General features: G+C 39.6%; 1 protein-coding gene across 1 annotated transcript in view; it reads left to right on the top strand.

Moving 5' to 3' along the window:
• Positions 1–15,959, top strand: part of LOC134678965 (type II inositol 3,4-bisphosphate 4-phosphatase-like) — a 102,723-nt gene that overhangs the window by 35,757 nt on the left and 51,007 nt on the right. The window contains exons 6-10 of the mRNA XM_063537721.1: positions 3,962–4,305; positions 5,344–5,531; positions 7,150–7,306; positions 11,788–11,981; positions 12,120–12,232. Of these exons, the coding sequence (XP_063393791.1) occupies positions 3,962–4,305; positions 5,344–5,531; positions 7,150–7,306; positions 11,788–11,981; positions 12,120–12,232 (996 nt within the window). The remainder of the gene's footprint in view (positions 1–3,961; positions 4,306–5,343; positions 5,532–7,149; positions 7,307–11,787; positions 11,982–12,119; positions 12,233–15,959) is intronic.

The raw sequence follows: 15,959 nt of genomic DNA on the forward strand, positions 1-15,959 counted from the left end.
CCTAGAGATTACAGCTTTTTGTTTTTTTTGGGTTTCACATCTATCTTATTAATTTGTGTCTTCTGGTTTTATGTTAATTTCGCATTAGTTTATATAATTTTTGAAGATAATGTCACATGTAGCGTATGTACGACTTTATATCAGGACGTTGTAGGTTTGAACCCGCAGTGCGTTACTTAGATTACTCCTGTGCGGAATGCCATTTGATATTTCCTACTCAAAAATCACGTTTGTTGTATGGGAGCCCCACTTAAATCTTTATTTTATTCTGTTTTTAGTATTTCTTGTTACTTATAATAGCGTCAACAGAAATACATCATTTGTGAAAATTTGAACTGTCTAGCTATCACGGTTCCTGAGATACAGCCTGGTGACAGACGGACGGATGGATGGACAGACGGACGGACAGCAGAGTCTTAGTAATAGGGTCCCGTTTTACCCTTTGGGTACGGAACCCTAAAAATGCTGGTCTCTCCGAAAACTGACTAAATTAAATTAAAGGATATGAAAACAATGCATTTTATTAATTTCAGACATCATGTTTCATAGTAACATTTATTGCTTAAGACCTACACAATCGATATCTAAATAGAAATAGTCTTAGTTTTATTTTTCAAAACGTTCGGGGTTCGATTCCCGAGCTGAGTTCACATTTTTTTTAATGTATGAATGCAGTTTTTCGTGTTACTAAAATCGATGACATGATTCCTAAGAAGAGATCGGTGTATATCGTATAGTATCAGATTTTCCCATACTGGCCGATCTAAATGGGCCACCCTGTATAGTATATTTTACTACAATAAGTGGGCTAAATAAATATATTAACATAGGTATATAATATGCTCTACGGTTTGGAAGAACAGCTGCATATGACAGTTAAAATAAAAAGACCGATCATTCTAGTAGAACCTACTTATTTATTGTATAAGTTTGACACTTAACGATAAAATACTTCTTTAAGAAATGAGGTGTCAATTCGTAGTGCTACAGTATTTATTTTAAAGTTAAACAGATAAAATGTTGATGCTTGGTTACCATTGAAATAACAACTGCTTAGCAACTGGTGGCACCCTGGCTGCTGACGTACGTGATTGGCAGTGCGTGTAGGTATTCATGACAGCAGCTTGAATATGATTGCTTAGTTACAACTGACTTTTTAACCGTTATTGTCATTGTGATTAAATAAGGGTGTATGTGTTAAAGAAAAACTCAGAAGTTAAGGTATTTGTGACGAACTGAAAGCCTACGTGAAAATGACATCTTAGATGTCTTTATTTTTGTGACGATTGAAGTGTATATGTTTTCTTGGACACCTTGCCCGCTCAGGTATATCTGCTGCTGACTGTAGGTTATGAGATGTTTTAGTGGCTTGGCAAAAAAGGTATTAACAATAGCAAGGTCATGTGTTATTGCAAACTGCAGTATGTTCTCACCTTCCGCATTCATCTGGCCTATCCCGAAGTTGCCGTGAACTCTACGGTAGGAAGTTGAGGTGTTTCCAACGTGGCCATTCAGGTCTCCTCCTATGTATTTTGATTCGTTCGGGGGTATGGATTGTAAGGGATCGTCAAATTCCTCCCAGAAAATTTGTTTCTCATGATTTGAGCATCCCACTTGCGGCGCATATGCGCTTATGATATTCATACAAGATTGATCATCCAGAGCAAACTTGATAGCGATTATACGATCGCTAACCCGAGTGACTTCCACTAAGCGGTCTTGGAGGTCTTTATCGATCACAATTCCTACTCCGTTCCGTGGCCCACTGCCGTGGTAGATGAGTTTGTAATTATGGCCTATGGTGCGCGCTTTCGACCCTTTCCATTTCGTCTCCTGGATGCAACAAATGTTGATGCGTCTCCTGTGCAAGACTTCGCTCAATTCTGCGCTGTGTCCCGTCATAGAGCCCACGTTCCAGCTGGCGAAACGCATTTTAGGCTGTCTTTTGGTCTCTCTAGTGACGGCTCCGTCGTTTTGGCGCCCTAGCATTATTATTGCATCCTTGATCCTTGTCGTCGCCTACAATACATACAAGCAAAAATAATAACATCGACAATTTTATAAAATAAAACTAACAATTCCATCTAACGTATTACCTTCGACCTTCGCATTCAGACACTTGTACTATAATTGTTCTGTGTTTGAACACTAACCTCCCGCAACTCGGCCTTCGGCCGTGCGTTTCTAAAATCTGGGGTATGCTTCGGGCCTTCGGCCCTACGCGTAGCTCGGCCTTCGGCCTTCGCAAAAGCTGTCCACACCGAGTTTCACGTAAACCATTACGGCTGTGTCCCTAAAACAGCCCAATCGCGTTTTTTTTCTTAAGTCCGACTCACGCTTGACTCTAGTTTTATAATAGCCTACGCCTATGACTACGCCTCTCATTGCGGCATGGTCAATGATATTCGCCTTAATAAACAAAAATATCAAAAAAAGCAAAACGGTCCGACACAGAGTAATTTTTTGCATATTTTCTTAAATAACTTCTAAACTATTTCATATAAAATTATAAAAAAATATATTTGAGATCTTCAAAATAAGCCGTTTCATTTAATATGTAACACGATATGGATTGCAAAACTTTGTTTTTTTTTTCTTATATTCCCCTTAAAAGAGCCCCATATGCTTAAAATTCATTTGTTTTTATTACATGCCCGTCTTTGGGTCACAGACTGCCATAATATATGTGTACCAAAGGATGATGATCCGCTCCCATACAAGTTTGGCCTAACACTCGCTAAACATGGGTGGTATATTGTTAGGCTCCAAACATGAAATGAAAGTCCCGATAGTTATTAGAAATTCACGGACACTTCACAGATTTAAGCGGAGCGACTGCCCAAATAAAAAGAGTGTATTGTTTTCAGCGTTCATGTTTGTATGTATATATGTGAGTTTCTTTATTCCACCTTAACTTCTGAATGCCTTAACCGATTTAGACGTATGATACATCATTAGAATCCTTACGTCATCCCGGGTGACATCATTGCTATGTGACGTCATTATTAAAACCAATAGTGCGGACGTAATACCCAATTTGCGTTACGTTTAGAAAAAAAATAGGCGCAGGTAGCCCGACGTAGGTGGCGCGCTGCACGCGGTCCAAGGGCAGGTGCCTTCGATTTTCTCATACTAATAGTGTCGAGCGTAGCCAGACGTACGTGACACGTTGAACGCTTACCAAAGCAAAAAGAATGTGAGATCTTAAAGTAGGTTAGATTTGACTTCGCCAGTTTTCATTACATGAGTCATTTTATAAAGTTTTTCAACATAAAAACTGGCCAAGCCAAATCTAACCTACTTTAAGATCACACATTTTTTTAAAATAACAGCAATTGTTATATATAGGTATCCAATAAAGCAAAGAAATAGAGTTTAATACTTGTTTATAATGTTATTTTGTTCCTATAAATACATATTTGGATTTTGCATAGAACTTGGCACTCATTTAGATCTCCATTCTTTTTGCGACGAAGCCCAAGCATAATTTTTGTATTGAACTTGGCTCTCCTTTTACATTTATGTTTTTGGTGGGATATCAATACTTTTTGTAAAGAATACTAGGCAGGTATTGAGATTTAATGTTTTTTCTTGTGTTTCCGCTGCATGGTTTTTACTTCTGTTCTTTGTATAATTATGTGGTGCCGCGCGCCGCCGACGACACACCGTTGGCCGGTTGTTTAGCGCGTATTACAAGTTTTTTGTATGGGGACACCACTTATTTTTTGACAACTTTATTTTTATATTTCTTTTACATAGCAAATATAATAATACATATATTGGGATGTATGTATTACGCTACGGTACGTCCTACGCTATTTGTCTACGGAACGTCCAATTTAGCAAGAACCCAAAATGGCATAACAACCCCGTGTGGTGTACTTACTGTACGACCTTTGCTGGAGAACCGTTTGATTCACTCTTGTCATAATCTTCGCACTCACAATATTCCCCCCCACAGGATTCTCAACGTGTACGAGTAGCGTTATCAACCCGCGAGAACAAGACCGTCGGCTTCGTGACCGTCAACGGCTGGAGCCTGGAGCCCTCCTACATCGGCAGCCCAATGCACACAGACAAGAGTGTAGACATTCACAGGATACAGTGTCACCGACGCTCGCACTCCCTACCGCCTCGATTGGGCTTGAAGCTAAAGTTCCCGGCGTACGGAAATGTGTTGAAGCAGAACTTCGTCAACAGCCACCAAGTGACGTACAGGTTCCACTCGGGCCTGGGCGGGGACATCACGGTGCACGAGGTTATGGCTGAAGCCAAGATCTGCTTCCAACTGCCGGCTGAACTACTGTAAGCAGTATTTAAACTCATTTGGACCTAAGTGTTTTAAGATAAGAAGCCTTTCTGAGCCGGCCGCCGTCTACACTAACTCTGCACTGACTTGATCTTGCAAGCGACCGCGAGCAAGGGCTACTAGATAGAGATACGTCAAGTTCCTATGAACATATCCAGTTTATAGGGGCGCTGCTACACTTACTCGATGCCAAGATGGCGTAGAGTTAGCTAAGACGGATGCTAAGGTGACATTTTGATTGCCCAACCGATCTCTTATTGTAGTCCAAATTGGGCTTTAAAAACACAGATGAGCGAGACGGCGAGGCGAGTCAGCTGCAGAGACAACTGACCCGCTCTGCATAGAAATTTATTTGCAGGTTTAACTATCTCTGGAGCTGACTGTACATAAAAATTGTGTTCTAGGTATAAAATGGTGTAAGATTATAACACCCTAGTTCTTTTCGCGGCGTACAGGTCGATTCACAAAAGCTGGCACGAATTGGAATGAATCATCATCATCATCATCATCATCTCAGCCATAAGACGTCCACTGCTGAACATAGGCCTCCCCCTTGGACCTCCATTCGTACCGGTTGGAAGCCACCCGCATCCAGCGTCTTCCGGCGGCTTTAACAATGAATGAATGAAATGAATGATTGGAATGAATGAGTGAATGAAAATATATTATGAATGAATCACATTAACCATCAATAAAATGGGGGCTCTAACTGTATACCGATGCAGGTGTCACTCATTCAAGTTTCGTTGATTCCATTCGTGCCCAGCCCCGTGGCCAACATGCCAACCGCTATCGCTACGTAGCGAACGAAACACAACTGTCACTCACACTAATCTGGAAGAGTGATAGAGAGTCACAAAGCAATTCGATGGCGAAGCGCAAGCGATCGTCACCTTGGCTAGGCCGCCAGCTTTCGTGAATCGACCTGTAGTATTTTACAGGTAAAGGTGTACCAATGTGTAGTGACCGCTTATATACGTTAACCTTTCATAATACTGTCTGTTGAGTCTGTGTCAACAAGTTGCTCTTCTCAGGGACATGTTCATCCAGCGCGAGAAAGAGTTACTAGAGCAGCTCCTCTCCGTGGGCGAGATCTGTGGGCACTGGCAGCACAAGCAGTTGGAACTAGTCGGGGCACATGTGGCCCTGTTGAAGCATTACTGCCGGTGTCGACGGTGTTTGGCCACTCCGGAGGCGCATTATAAGCCGAGCGCCAAAAAAGGTAATGTTGAATCATTTGAAATAAACGTTATCAATAGGGAATATTAGGCAAAGCTCTGCGTAGGTGGCACCTTTGTGGCACATACAGTATACAAACCACATTGACACATCACATGCACGTCACGTCAATCACATGGCCTACCGCGAAACAAGAAAATCGAAATTTCGTTATCTAATCTCTCTATCACTCTTGCATATTCGAGCCATAAAGAGGCAGATAACTAAATATCGATTTACCGGTAGGCTGTTGTTAACCCTTTACCAGGCTGACAGTTCAGAAATAACAATCGAATGTCAGTCTTAATGATCGAAAATAGAACACATGTTAGAAGTGCCGTATGTGGGAAATATATATCCCTTAGCCTGGTAAAGGGTTAACAAACCGCCTTGATGCATCCGCTCGGACTGCCGGACTTCGCCACATTGACCTTACTGGGTGTAATCGTTAAGTGTAGCCAGGCGATAACTCCGTAAATGTAACAGATATCAGAAAACAGGTTTGAAGTTAATGTTTGGGATATTTATGCTTTTATTTCAAAAAAAGTTATTAATGTAATTCTAATTTTACTCAATGGGTAACGCACTTTCAATATCAATTTGAAGTTTTCTGATATTTGTTATATTTGCGGAATTATCGCCTGGCTACACTTAACGATTACACCCTGTATGCTAGCTTTTACGGGTCGAAGCGCACTTCAAATCTACTTTATTCATTTTTATTACATAAAAGTATAGCACATTGTAGGAGAAGCAGGAAAACCGCTCAAAGATGGACGAGTAAGTTTGAGTCCTCAAATAATACGAGTCCATCTTTAGCGTTTCCGGCCGAGGCATTACATAGTGCTTTTCACGCCTACTGCGAGGAAATAAGAAAACATTTGCATAACTATTAAGTACTAGGCCGCGATTTCTCTGATAGCAAATCACTAGCCACTGCCTGTGCTGTCTCTTGAATTTCGGTAGGCGTCAGCGTAAGAATATCATTTTCTTCACTAGAAGAACTTATTTTTATAGCGAGCGTAGATACGTAGTGTTTATTGTATTTTTTAGTCAAACACAATTTACACTATCCAATTGATTAAGTATTTTCCGATCCCGCCTTTTTTACTTTTATATCACTTTTAAGAGGCGTTTTTCTGTTGTTTGGTTCAAACCGACTCTAAACTTAGAAGCATTTTTGCTAAAAAAGACACAGACAGCTACAAAAGTAAAAACGCCTTAAGCATGAAGTAAATGGTTTTGCGTTTCCTTTAAAACAAGTAATTGGTCCTATAAATAACCTAATTTTATTTTTGAAGGAAAAAGTTGCGCCAAAAAAGACATTTTATTGATTTTTATGTTTTAAATGATACTCATTGCTGTAGCATCTGAGCCATCACCAATGACAGATGGTGATGATAACAATGAAACATTGTAGTAGTGGTGGTTCGGGTGCTACAGCTATTGCCTACTTTCCAGCTTGGTTTTAGACCATCTATTGTCACATTTCCAAAGTGGCGTGAAAAATACATTCCTGCCGTGGTCTTGGCTACCTATCTATTTGAGTTAAAATCACATGAATGAGAGTCTCCCATAACCTTACATAGAGTCGTTATTAGTTCGTTCATCCTTGTTCACAGAGCACGTGAGCCTCGAGTTCGCGCCGATCAACCTCCACCTGCAGCGCATGTGGGTCCACAACGACACACTCAACAAGTCCGGCTTCCACGACGTTATCACTGCCGGTGCATTCGCCGTGCATACTAACAAGAACGAACGCACCGGAGGACTTATACGGTGAGATGCTTGCTCTTATTTGCCATGTCATTTCGCCATGTCAAGTCGATCAACCTACACCTGCAGTGCAACGCATGTGGGTTCACGACACCCGTTCTCATCGAGCATACTAATAGTAAGCGGTTTTGACTTATTCTTAGTGTTAGTGATAGTATTTGCTATAACTATTCCAAGGTACCTTACCTACATCAAACGGCTTTTGAGAAAAACGCATTTAACCGATTTGCAAGACCGAAGTGATCCCACAAGAGCACCGTGAACAAAGTTTTGTTAGGAGCACTAGTTAAAATTGAGCGCGCAGGGAGACTTGTACGGTGAGACAGGTCGCCATGTAAGTTTCATATCATTATCGGAGGGGTATTCGCGGTACATAACTACGAATGGGCATACCGTTGGGTACCATAAGGTAAAATTAGACCAAATTAAGTCTGCAACGATTTTGATAGCACACTCAGTGCAAGTGTTGTTTTAAACGTCAAACTTCTATGATTTTTTTTGATAGCCTATATTGTGTCCCACTGCTGGGCAAAGGCCCCCCCTGTATGAAATTATGACGTATAAATTACCGGATCCCTTTGTTTGACATGATTTTTGAAAGTCATAATGTAATGATTGTCAGATTATCATTCGTCTTAATTCTGAAACCGTTAACTTTTCAGGATTTTCGTAAGCTTCAGTTCGAAAGTACCATATTTTATTTTATTTTATTTTATTTATTTGGGGCATCAACAGCAATACAAAAAGTACATGATACATAGCACAGTGAGCAAAAAACAAAGCCAATAACAGATGTCCACAATAATACAGTTAATATACAATAACTAAGTGGAATCAATATTATTGTATTGTCATCAGAACTACGTACAGCTGCCAATTTTCATAACGCTCCGATCCTTGGAAGATGGTTAAATTAGTTACCTTAGATTCCATTACATAGTTAGTTACATACATGTTGACATTCCTATGGCCACCTCCTGTCTCCATCATCAGATCAGTTCTACAATACCATATTATTGTATTGTCATCAGAACTACATACAGCTGCCAATTTTCATAACGCTACGATCCTTGGAAGATGGTTAAATTAGTTACCTTAGATTCCATTACATAGTTAGTTACATACAGGTCGACCTAATAAAAGCTTGTTAAAAATGCAGACAAACAATCGGCGACGGAATATATACAGGGTGATCAATCCAAATGGGTCAGTATGGAGAAGTCAGAAACTATAAGAGATAGCGAAATCTGTTCTTAGGAACCATGGCGTCGATTTTAGATCTAATAATAATGGCATTCAATTTTATTTTATTCTATCATACATAACCGGGATTCGAACCTGGTCAGTATTTGTTTGTATGGCAACTTTTAAACGATGCGTGATAGGTGGGGGGTGCTCGACCAAATATCATAGAGGTCCCCGAGACAAAACAAACTACATAAAAAAAAATTAAAATGGCCGACTTTTTCTTTTAATTTTTTCAAGTTGGTCCGAGCGCGCTGAGATTTGGCATGCGGCGAGCCTTGGGCCCAAGATAACTATGTCAGAAAAAAAATTGGAAAAATCCAGAATGGAGGCGGACACGGGCAAAGTCAAATTTCCAAGTAGGTAAAGCGAGCCCGAAGGGCGAGCTTCAGGCCGGGAGGCCGAAGGCCCGGAGCCTCCACCCCGACTCCCAAAACCCGACTCGCAATAGGAAAAGTGTTGGGTCGTCTTTAAGCTCCAACTTTCCCCTCTCATGTGACTACGCGGAACTCGGCCTTCGGCCTTCGCAAGCCTCGAGACTTCGCCGTCGGGCATTCGGCCCGCCGGATTCCCTCATCAAGACAGTTGACTTGGTAGAACGCTTGGAAGCACCGCATTCACGCAGCTCGGATTTCGGCCTCGCGTTTTGGGAGTCGGAGTGGAGGCTTGGGCCTTCCGCCGGGGTCGGCCTTTGGCTTCCCGGCCTGAAGCTTGCCCTTCGGGCTCGCTTTACCTACTTGGAAATTTGACTTTGGCCGTGTTCGCCGCCATTTTGGATTTTTTCAAATTTTTTTTGACGTGTTAAACTTGGGCCCCCGGGCTCGCCGCATGCCAAATCTCAGCGAGCTCGGACCAACTTGAAAAAATTAAAAAAAAAGGCGGCCATTATGAATTTTTTAAATGTTGTTTGTTTTGTCTCGGGGCCCTCTATGATATTTGGTCGACACCCCCCACCTATCACGCATCGTTTAAAAGTTGCCATACAAACAAATACTACACGCGATTACATAAAGAATATTAACCAGGGACGAATCCCGGTTATGTATGATAGATTAAAAAAAATTGAATGCCATTATTATTAAATCTAAAATCGAAGCCATGGTTCCTAAGAACAGATTTCGCTATCTCTCATAGTTTCTGACTTCTCCATACTGACCCATTTGGATTGATCACCCTGTATAGACACATCGCTCTCCATAGAAAATTGCCTTCCAAAAATGACCCCAGCCACACTGACGCTGACAGCTATTCGTTCTCTATGTAGTATGTCTAATGGGACATATTACCTGCTTTTAATTATATGAATTATTATATCCAATAAACAATTTCTGTTGTCTGTCTGTCTTATGTTTCTTTTTGTACAATAAAGTATTATACTACTGCTACTAGTACTACTACTACTTAAATTTCCCGCAATTAAAAAAATTGTGATTAGTCATTGTATAAGATTTGATTGGCTATAATGACATTCTATGCGTCAAACCTCTTGCGCGGCGTTACAATATTTTGGAGTTGTCAAATCTTGTAAGGATGATACTAACCAGGAGGGAACCAATTCATATATGCGTATTTTTTGTTAAGATTACGCATGTTTATACTTTATGTGTATATCGGTACATTCAAAAGTTGAAATATAATATTAATGCCTTATGTATTTTGGAACAGTGTCAGTACATACATACAGATTTCTATAATATGCCAGTGGTCAACGTTTCCCAATTTTATTTAAAACGCTTTTCGATGAGTACCTACTAGGTACTACCTAGGTATCGTTAAAATGATATACAAAATCGTCACTTCAATTCGTGGCACCTATTGCTGTGTGGTTAGATTACTTGTGAGTCACAACGGGTTAGCTCTAATTGGCTAGCAGGTTATTATTTCGCCATTACAAAGCAATATTGTTGTGGGGTGTGCTAAAGAGTAACAGTTTTTATTATATACCTACTCGCTTACAGTTATATGCGTGCTTCGTGGCGTGATTATTTTCAATACGAGATTTTTTTTATTAAAAAGTAAGTAGGTACCTAATTGTCACCAGAAAATATAGTAATACATATGTATAAAAAAAACTGAACAGTTTACGTGTACATTGATCATTAATAAGCGTTTATCGATATCACACCGAATCATGCACATCCCTATCGCATGTGTCAACCTCATAGTCGAATATTTTATCTTATCGCATTCACTCTTGGAAAAGCCATGCAAGTGTAAAAGGGATAGAGCATAAATGACAATTTGTCAATGAATTGTGTATTTTTACAATAAATAAAAACCGTAGTGCAATTTCGACATAATTTTCTTGACTGTAAAGTTCAAATTACTGTGATGGGCAAGGGCTGATAATTCCTTTCGAAATAAGAAAATATGGCCAATTTTTGTGATAGCGTTTTGGCGACATAGGTTCTCATACTAATCCAGGCACATGCCGTTTCCCGTCAGAGCGCGGCGCGCTCATTCTTTCTTCCGTGTGTTTTACTATAAAAAAACCTTGTTTTTATAAACCAATTTAGCATGTGTCACTGACTGTCATCTCGGTCGTACTGAGGGTGCCAATCGAATAGTTTGTAAGTACCGCCTACAGTCGAATAGTTTACGTTGGGTCATAATTGAGCGGACAGAATACTTCCTTGTATATTCGTTCACTGACTGAGTGAGGTTCGCAAACTATAGGTATTATTTAAGCTCGTAAATAATTACGACAATGTGGGAAGTCGACATGTAGCGCTGTATATCGCAATACTGCAATGTTTACAACTCCTAAACAAATGTAAACAAATTAGGAGGTTGGTGCTCTATATAGGTACATATTTTGATACTTAGTATTTAGCATATTTGGCATAGTACTTATAAATGTATTTTTTTTTTGTGATGGATTAATATTACCGTATTATCGAGCTAGGTCTTATTTACACTAGGTACATTTCATTTTTCGCCTTGTTACAATGGTATATGGTGAGAAAGTGTTAACATATGTGTTTATCGTTGACTGTGCTGTACATAGTGGTAGAAATGATGTGAGCTGACGTTGACTTCAACGTATATTTAACTCATATCCTTGGATACCTCACGTGTGCACAGAAAATCAAAAATATTTTCTAGTATCAAAACTATAATTCCTACAGTACTACACAAAGTGTGACCAGCTCAAGATTTTTTGAATTTCCCGCCAAACATTTGTGGAATATTTCAGCAGCCAGACTCTATAACATATATTTGAATTCATCGTTCCCCAGATTACTCCAGCAAGCCAAAGACGTGAATAGCACCAAAGCCGCCATAGATTCAGCCACCGCCAACAAGATACAAGCGGAATACGACACCGTACTGGCCATTAGGACGCTTCGGGACGAAATAGCGGACGGCGCCGCGCGCGTGTGCATGTATGTGCAGGCCGGACGGGGGGAGGAGGCTACGGCGCTTGTTGACGGTACGCCATACATTACAATATAATATGTCACTTCAAATTTTTAGGATCGACCACTTTACACTTACCACTAGGTGATTTGCCTTCTATTATCATCACAAACGAAAAATGATAATAATAAAAAAACGTAATTGTTTACAGATATAAAGAGCAAAGTAAAGAAAATGATCACTCTTTGGGACCCGAACGCTATAGAGGAATCTCTCTCAGTCATCGGGTGGCCTCAGAAAATCAGCAACGAGTCGGAAATACAGGTAACCATAAGAAGACAAACTGGCATCGTCAACATACCTAGGTGTATTACGTGGACTTATACAAATACAACGAACTACATACACACATACACCGTTTCCAATAAGTCCGAATACACATCTTTTTACCTTAGCTCCAAAGGCATACGGATTACAGGCCATCAAATTCGTTTTTTATTTAAAATTTTATTTTATATTGATGGTGGATCTTGGATGCCATGCTTGATAAAAAGCGGCCAAGTGCGAGTCGGACTCGCCCATCCGTAGCAGCAAGTAACATAATAAAATTGCGGTTTACGATTTATGACGTATTAAAAAAGTTTGCATGGTAATGTACAACATGTTTATTTTTTATTTTTATCATTATCTTATTTTGGAAGCTACAAGGGGGGGGGGGGGCACATCTTACCACTTTGGAAGTGTCTCTCGCTAAACTATTCAGTCTAGAAAAAAATGATATTAGAAACCTCAATATCATTTTTGACGACCTATACCGACACGTACCGTACGTTTGAGTTTCAATTCTAAGTATGGGGAACCCCCACAGTTTATTGTTTTATTTTCTATTTTTGTGTGAAAATCTTCATGTGGTTCACAGAATACATCTACTTACCAAGATTCAACAGTATAGTTCTTATAGTTTCGGAAAAAAGTGGCCGTGACATACGGACGGACAGACAGACATGACGAATCCATAAGGGTTCCGTTTTTTGCCATTTGGCTACGGAACCCTAAAGAGAGTGCAAAGATCTAACATAATACATTTTAGGCACGCAGGCGACGAGTTTGTTTTTTCTGACGAGAAACTGTTTGTGTTAGAACAGCCTCATAATGCCATAAATGATCGATTGTGGGCACCACGGATAGAAGACATTTCGGACATTTCGGACCCAGAAAAATGTTCCTAGGTTCCAGAGCTCACCATCGGTCATGTTGTGAGGTGAAGTATGTAAGAGGGATAAACTAGTTTTAGTATTTATAGATAATACTAGACGGGCCCGCAGCTCCGCTCGCGTAAATGAAATAAAGAGTTTGTCTTATGTTTAATTAAATACCGATATTATTATGTATTGAACCCTGCCAGGGTTTATAACTGTGATAGGGACTTCTTATTTGTAACCGATATTTGGATAACTTAATTCGCAAATTTAAATAAAAATATGTGATTTGATAAAAGGCAAGATTGAATTTTTTCATCTACGTAGGTATTTATTTAAAACTTGTTTCAACATAAAATTATGGGGTTGCATTACGCATTATAGGGAGGGGGGAGGGAGTAGGACCCCCCCCCCCGAACCCATCCCCAAAGTGAGGAAATCAATAGTTACCACTGTGGCGTTTAGCGTCACATGTAGATAGAGATGGATAGGTTAGAAATGAAAGTTTATTTTAGAAAAGGTATTTAATATTATTTATAATTACAGGAAGTTAGCTAGGGTCGTGAGTCCGTAAAACTGAGCTGACACAGAAAGAAATATAGAAACATGTCCTTAAAAGAAGGCACTTTCCTGAGGCTCTACATCGTAGGCGGGCCGTTGTAGATGGCTCCGCGGTACAGCGCAGGAGTCCCAGTTGGTCCAGAGTAGACTAGGATGGCTTCCCGCTGTGGTTCAGGATCCTCAGCTCGGAACGGAAACCTTCCGGGATACAGAGCTTGCGCATAGCGCAACCCGGGGTAGTGCAGGATAGAGGGTTTTCAGGCAGGGTGCAGGCAATTTCAAGCCAAGACTTGATCCCTAGTATTATTGGTCATATTAGAATATGCACACAACAGTGACTGCTACATCCGGCCCACAAGGAAAGAAATATCAGGAAAATTAACCTTTCAGCATTATTTTAGTGTCCACGGATGAAGCAGTCAGAAAATAACAGATTAGTTAACAGTATAAAAGAATACAACGTAAAATTATTCCTAGTAGTAACTTAAATGAAATATTCACAACACTTACCCGATCCGGGGAAATGTACACAGCATAATACCAATAAGGCACGATCTAGATAGATTAAGTTAGGTAAATTATATTATTTTAGAGATATTTAGTATCTTATTTGCAAGAAATTGTCGTAAATGTTCATCAATTTTCTTCAAGTGACAGATTCCAGAAAACTATTTAAAAATGTTTTTAATTTTTTTTTACAACCGGCCAGCACAAAACGCTTAGCGCAAACGAGGTTTTTAGCAAACCGTTACACCACGAAAATATATATTTTAATTTTTTGAGGTTATGTTCAATAATACAACCAAAGCGTACGAAAGGGTAACCAATTTGGAATTTTGTATACATATTTTATGCTAACCCAAAATTATTATTTATTTTTATAAGCCCAATTGCAAACACGTTCATTAGAATAATTTCCGCCTTAAGACTAATATGTACAACCACCGCCCATAAATCGCATTTTCATACAAACGTAAATAGTCCCCATTTCCCTGTCTGGATATTGACATTTGACATTACTTACGACGGCTACGGTGACGCAACGACCGAAGATGAGTCCTGGCTTCCGACACCAGATCACATCATGTTTCCCGGTCTTGCGATAGCTCTCGCCAGTCGCCATGGCCGAGGTTGATCAGATCTTGAGCAAACCTTGAGCTCCAAAATATCTGAGCATACACTTTAACTACATCATAATTTACGTTGTTCAGATATTTGTGAATACCTCAGCCGTTCCGATATAATTTATCTGATGGTGACTGTTCAGCAAGAAGAAAAAATCCTACCTGGTCGAGTCGCATCGTATTACGCAAGAAAACAGTTCCCGAATTGGTTATATCTGTAAAGTCATTAAAGTATAACTATCACACACACATTATTACGGGCACCATCCCTTAAACTGATGGGTTCTCTGGCCCATCTCGGCAGCCCGTTCCCCGGACGAATGGCAATGTTTGCCGAAGCCGTGAAAGTCAATCTGAATAATATAACTCAAAAAGAAATTTAAAACAATAAAATACAAATTATTAACACGATAGTCATACGATAATATTAATTTGATTGATATGTCATAAATGGCATAAGGCACTCGTATGGGCTATGGACTAAGGTTGAGGTTGGCAGCTCTTTTTATTTTACTTCGTGTAAAAAAACTCAGAAATACCTGTATAACAAAATGATAAACATAATTTAGGTTACTTTAACTTACGGATAATTTGGTCTAGGCTGTAGCACCGCCAAACGAAAACAACCGAGAGTTGCCGATGGGCGAATATCGAAAAATCAAGATTGTTATGAAAATTTCTTTTACTTATTGTAAATTAAATACGCATAGAAAGCGATAGTTTTTATGTTCTAGTTTTATTCCCATATGTAGATAATAGATTTAAACAGTCTTTTCTTAGCATACGTGCGTTGTATTCGAGATACGTGTCAAAAACTTTTTTAGAAATTTGTAAGGCGCCATCTCTCTTCTTCGCTAGTTTTTTATCCCGTTCTGGTTTTTCAATTTTATATATATGATTAGTTACAATTAACGCACTATACTATAAAACCGAGGTTTTGGAGAAGTTGTTGTCCCAAATTTAAAATGTATGTTTGGGAATGGATATTATGTGTTCCAACAAGCTCCTTCACTTACGGCAAATGCTGTTCTAGCTTGGTGTCAGGCTAATTTGACAGATTTTTTGCCGAATCATGAATGGCCACCCTGTTCTCCAAACTTGAACGGATTAGATTATTTTGTATAGTCGTACATGCTTTTGCTTTCGAAGCGACATGATTATAAAACC

Source organism: Cydia fagiglandana, chromosome Z (assembly GCF_963556715.1).
Source record: "Cydia fagiglandana chromosome Z, ilCydFagi1.1, whole genome shotgun sequence".
NCBI lineage: Eukaryota > Metazoa > Arthropoda > Insecta > Lepidoptera > Tortricidae > Cydia > Cydia fagiglandana.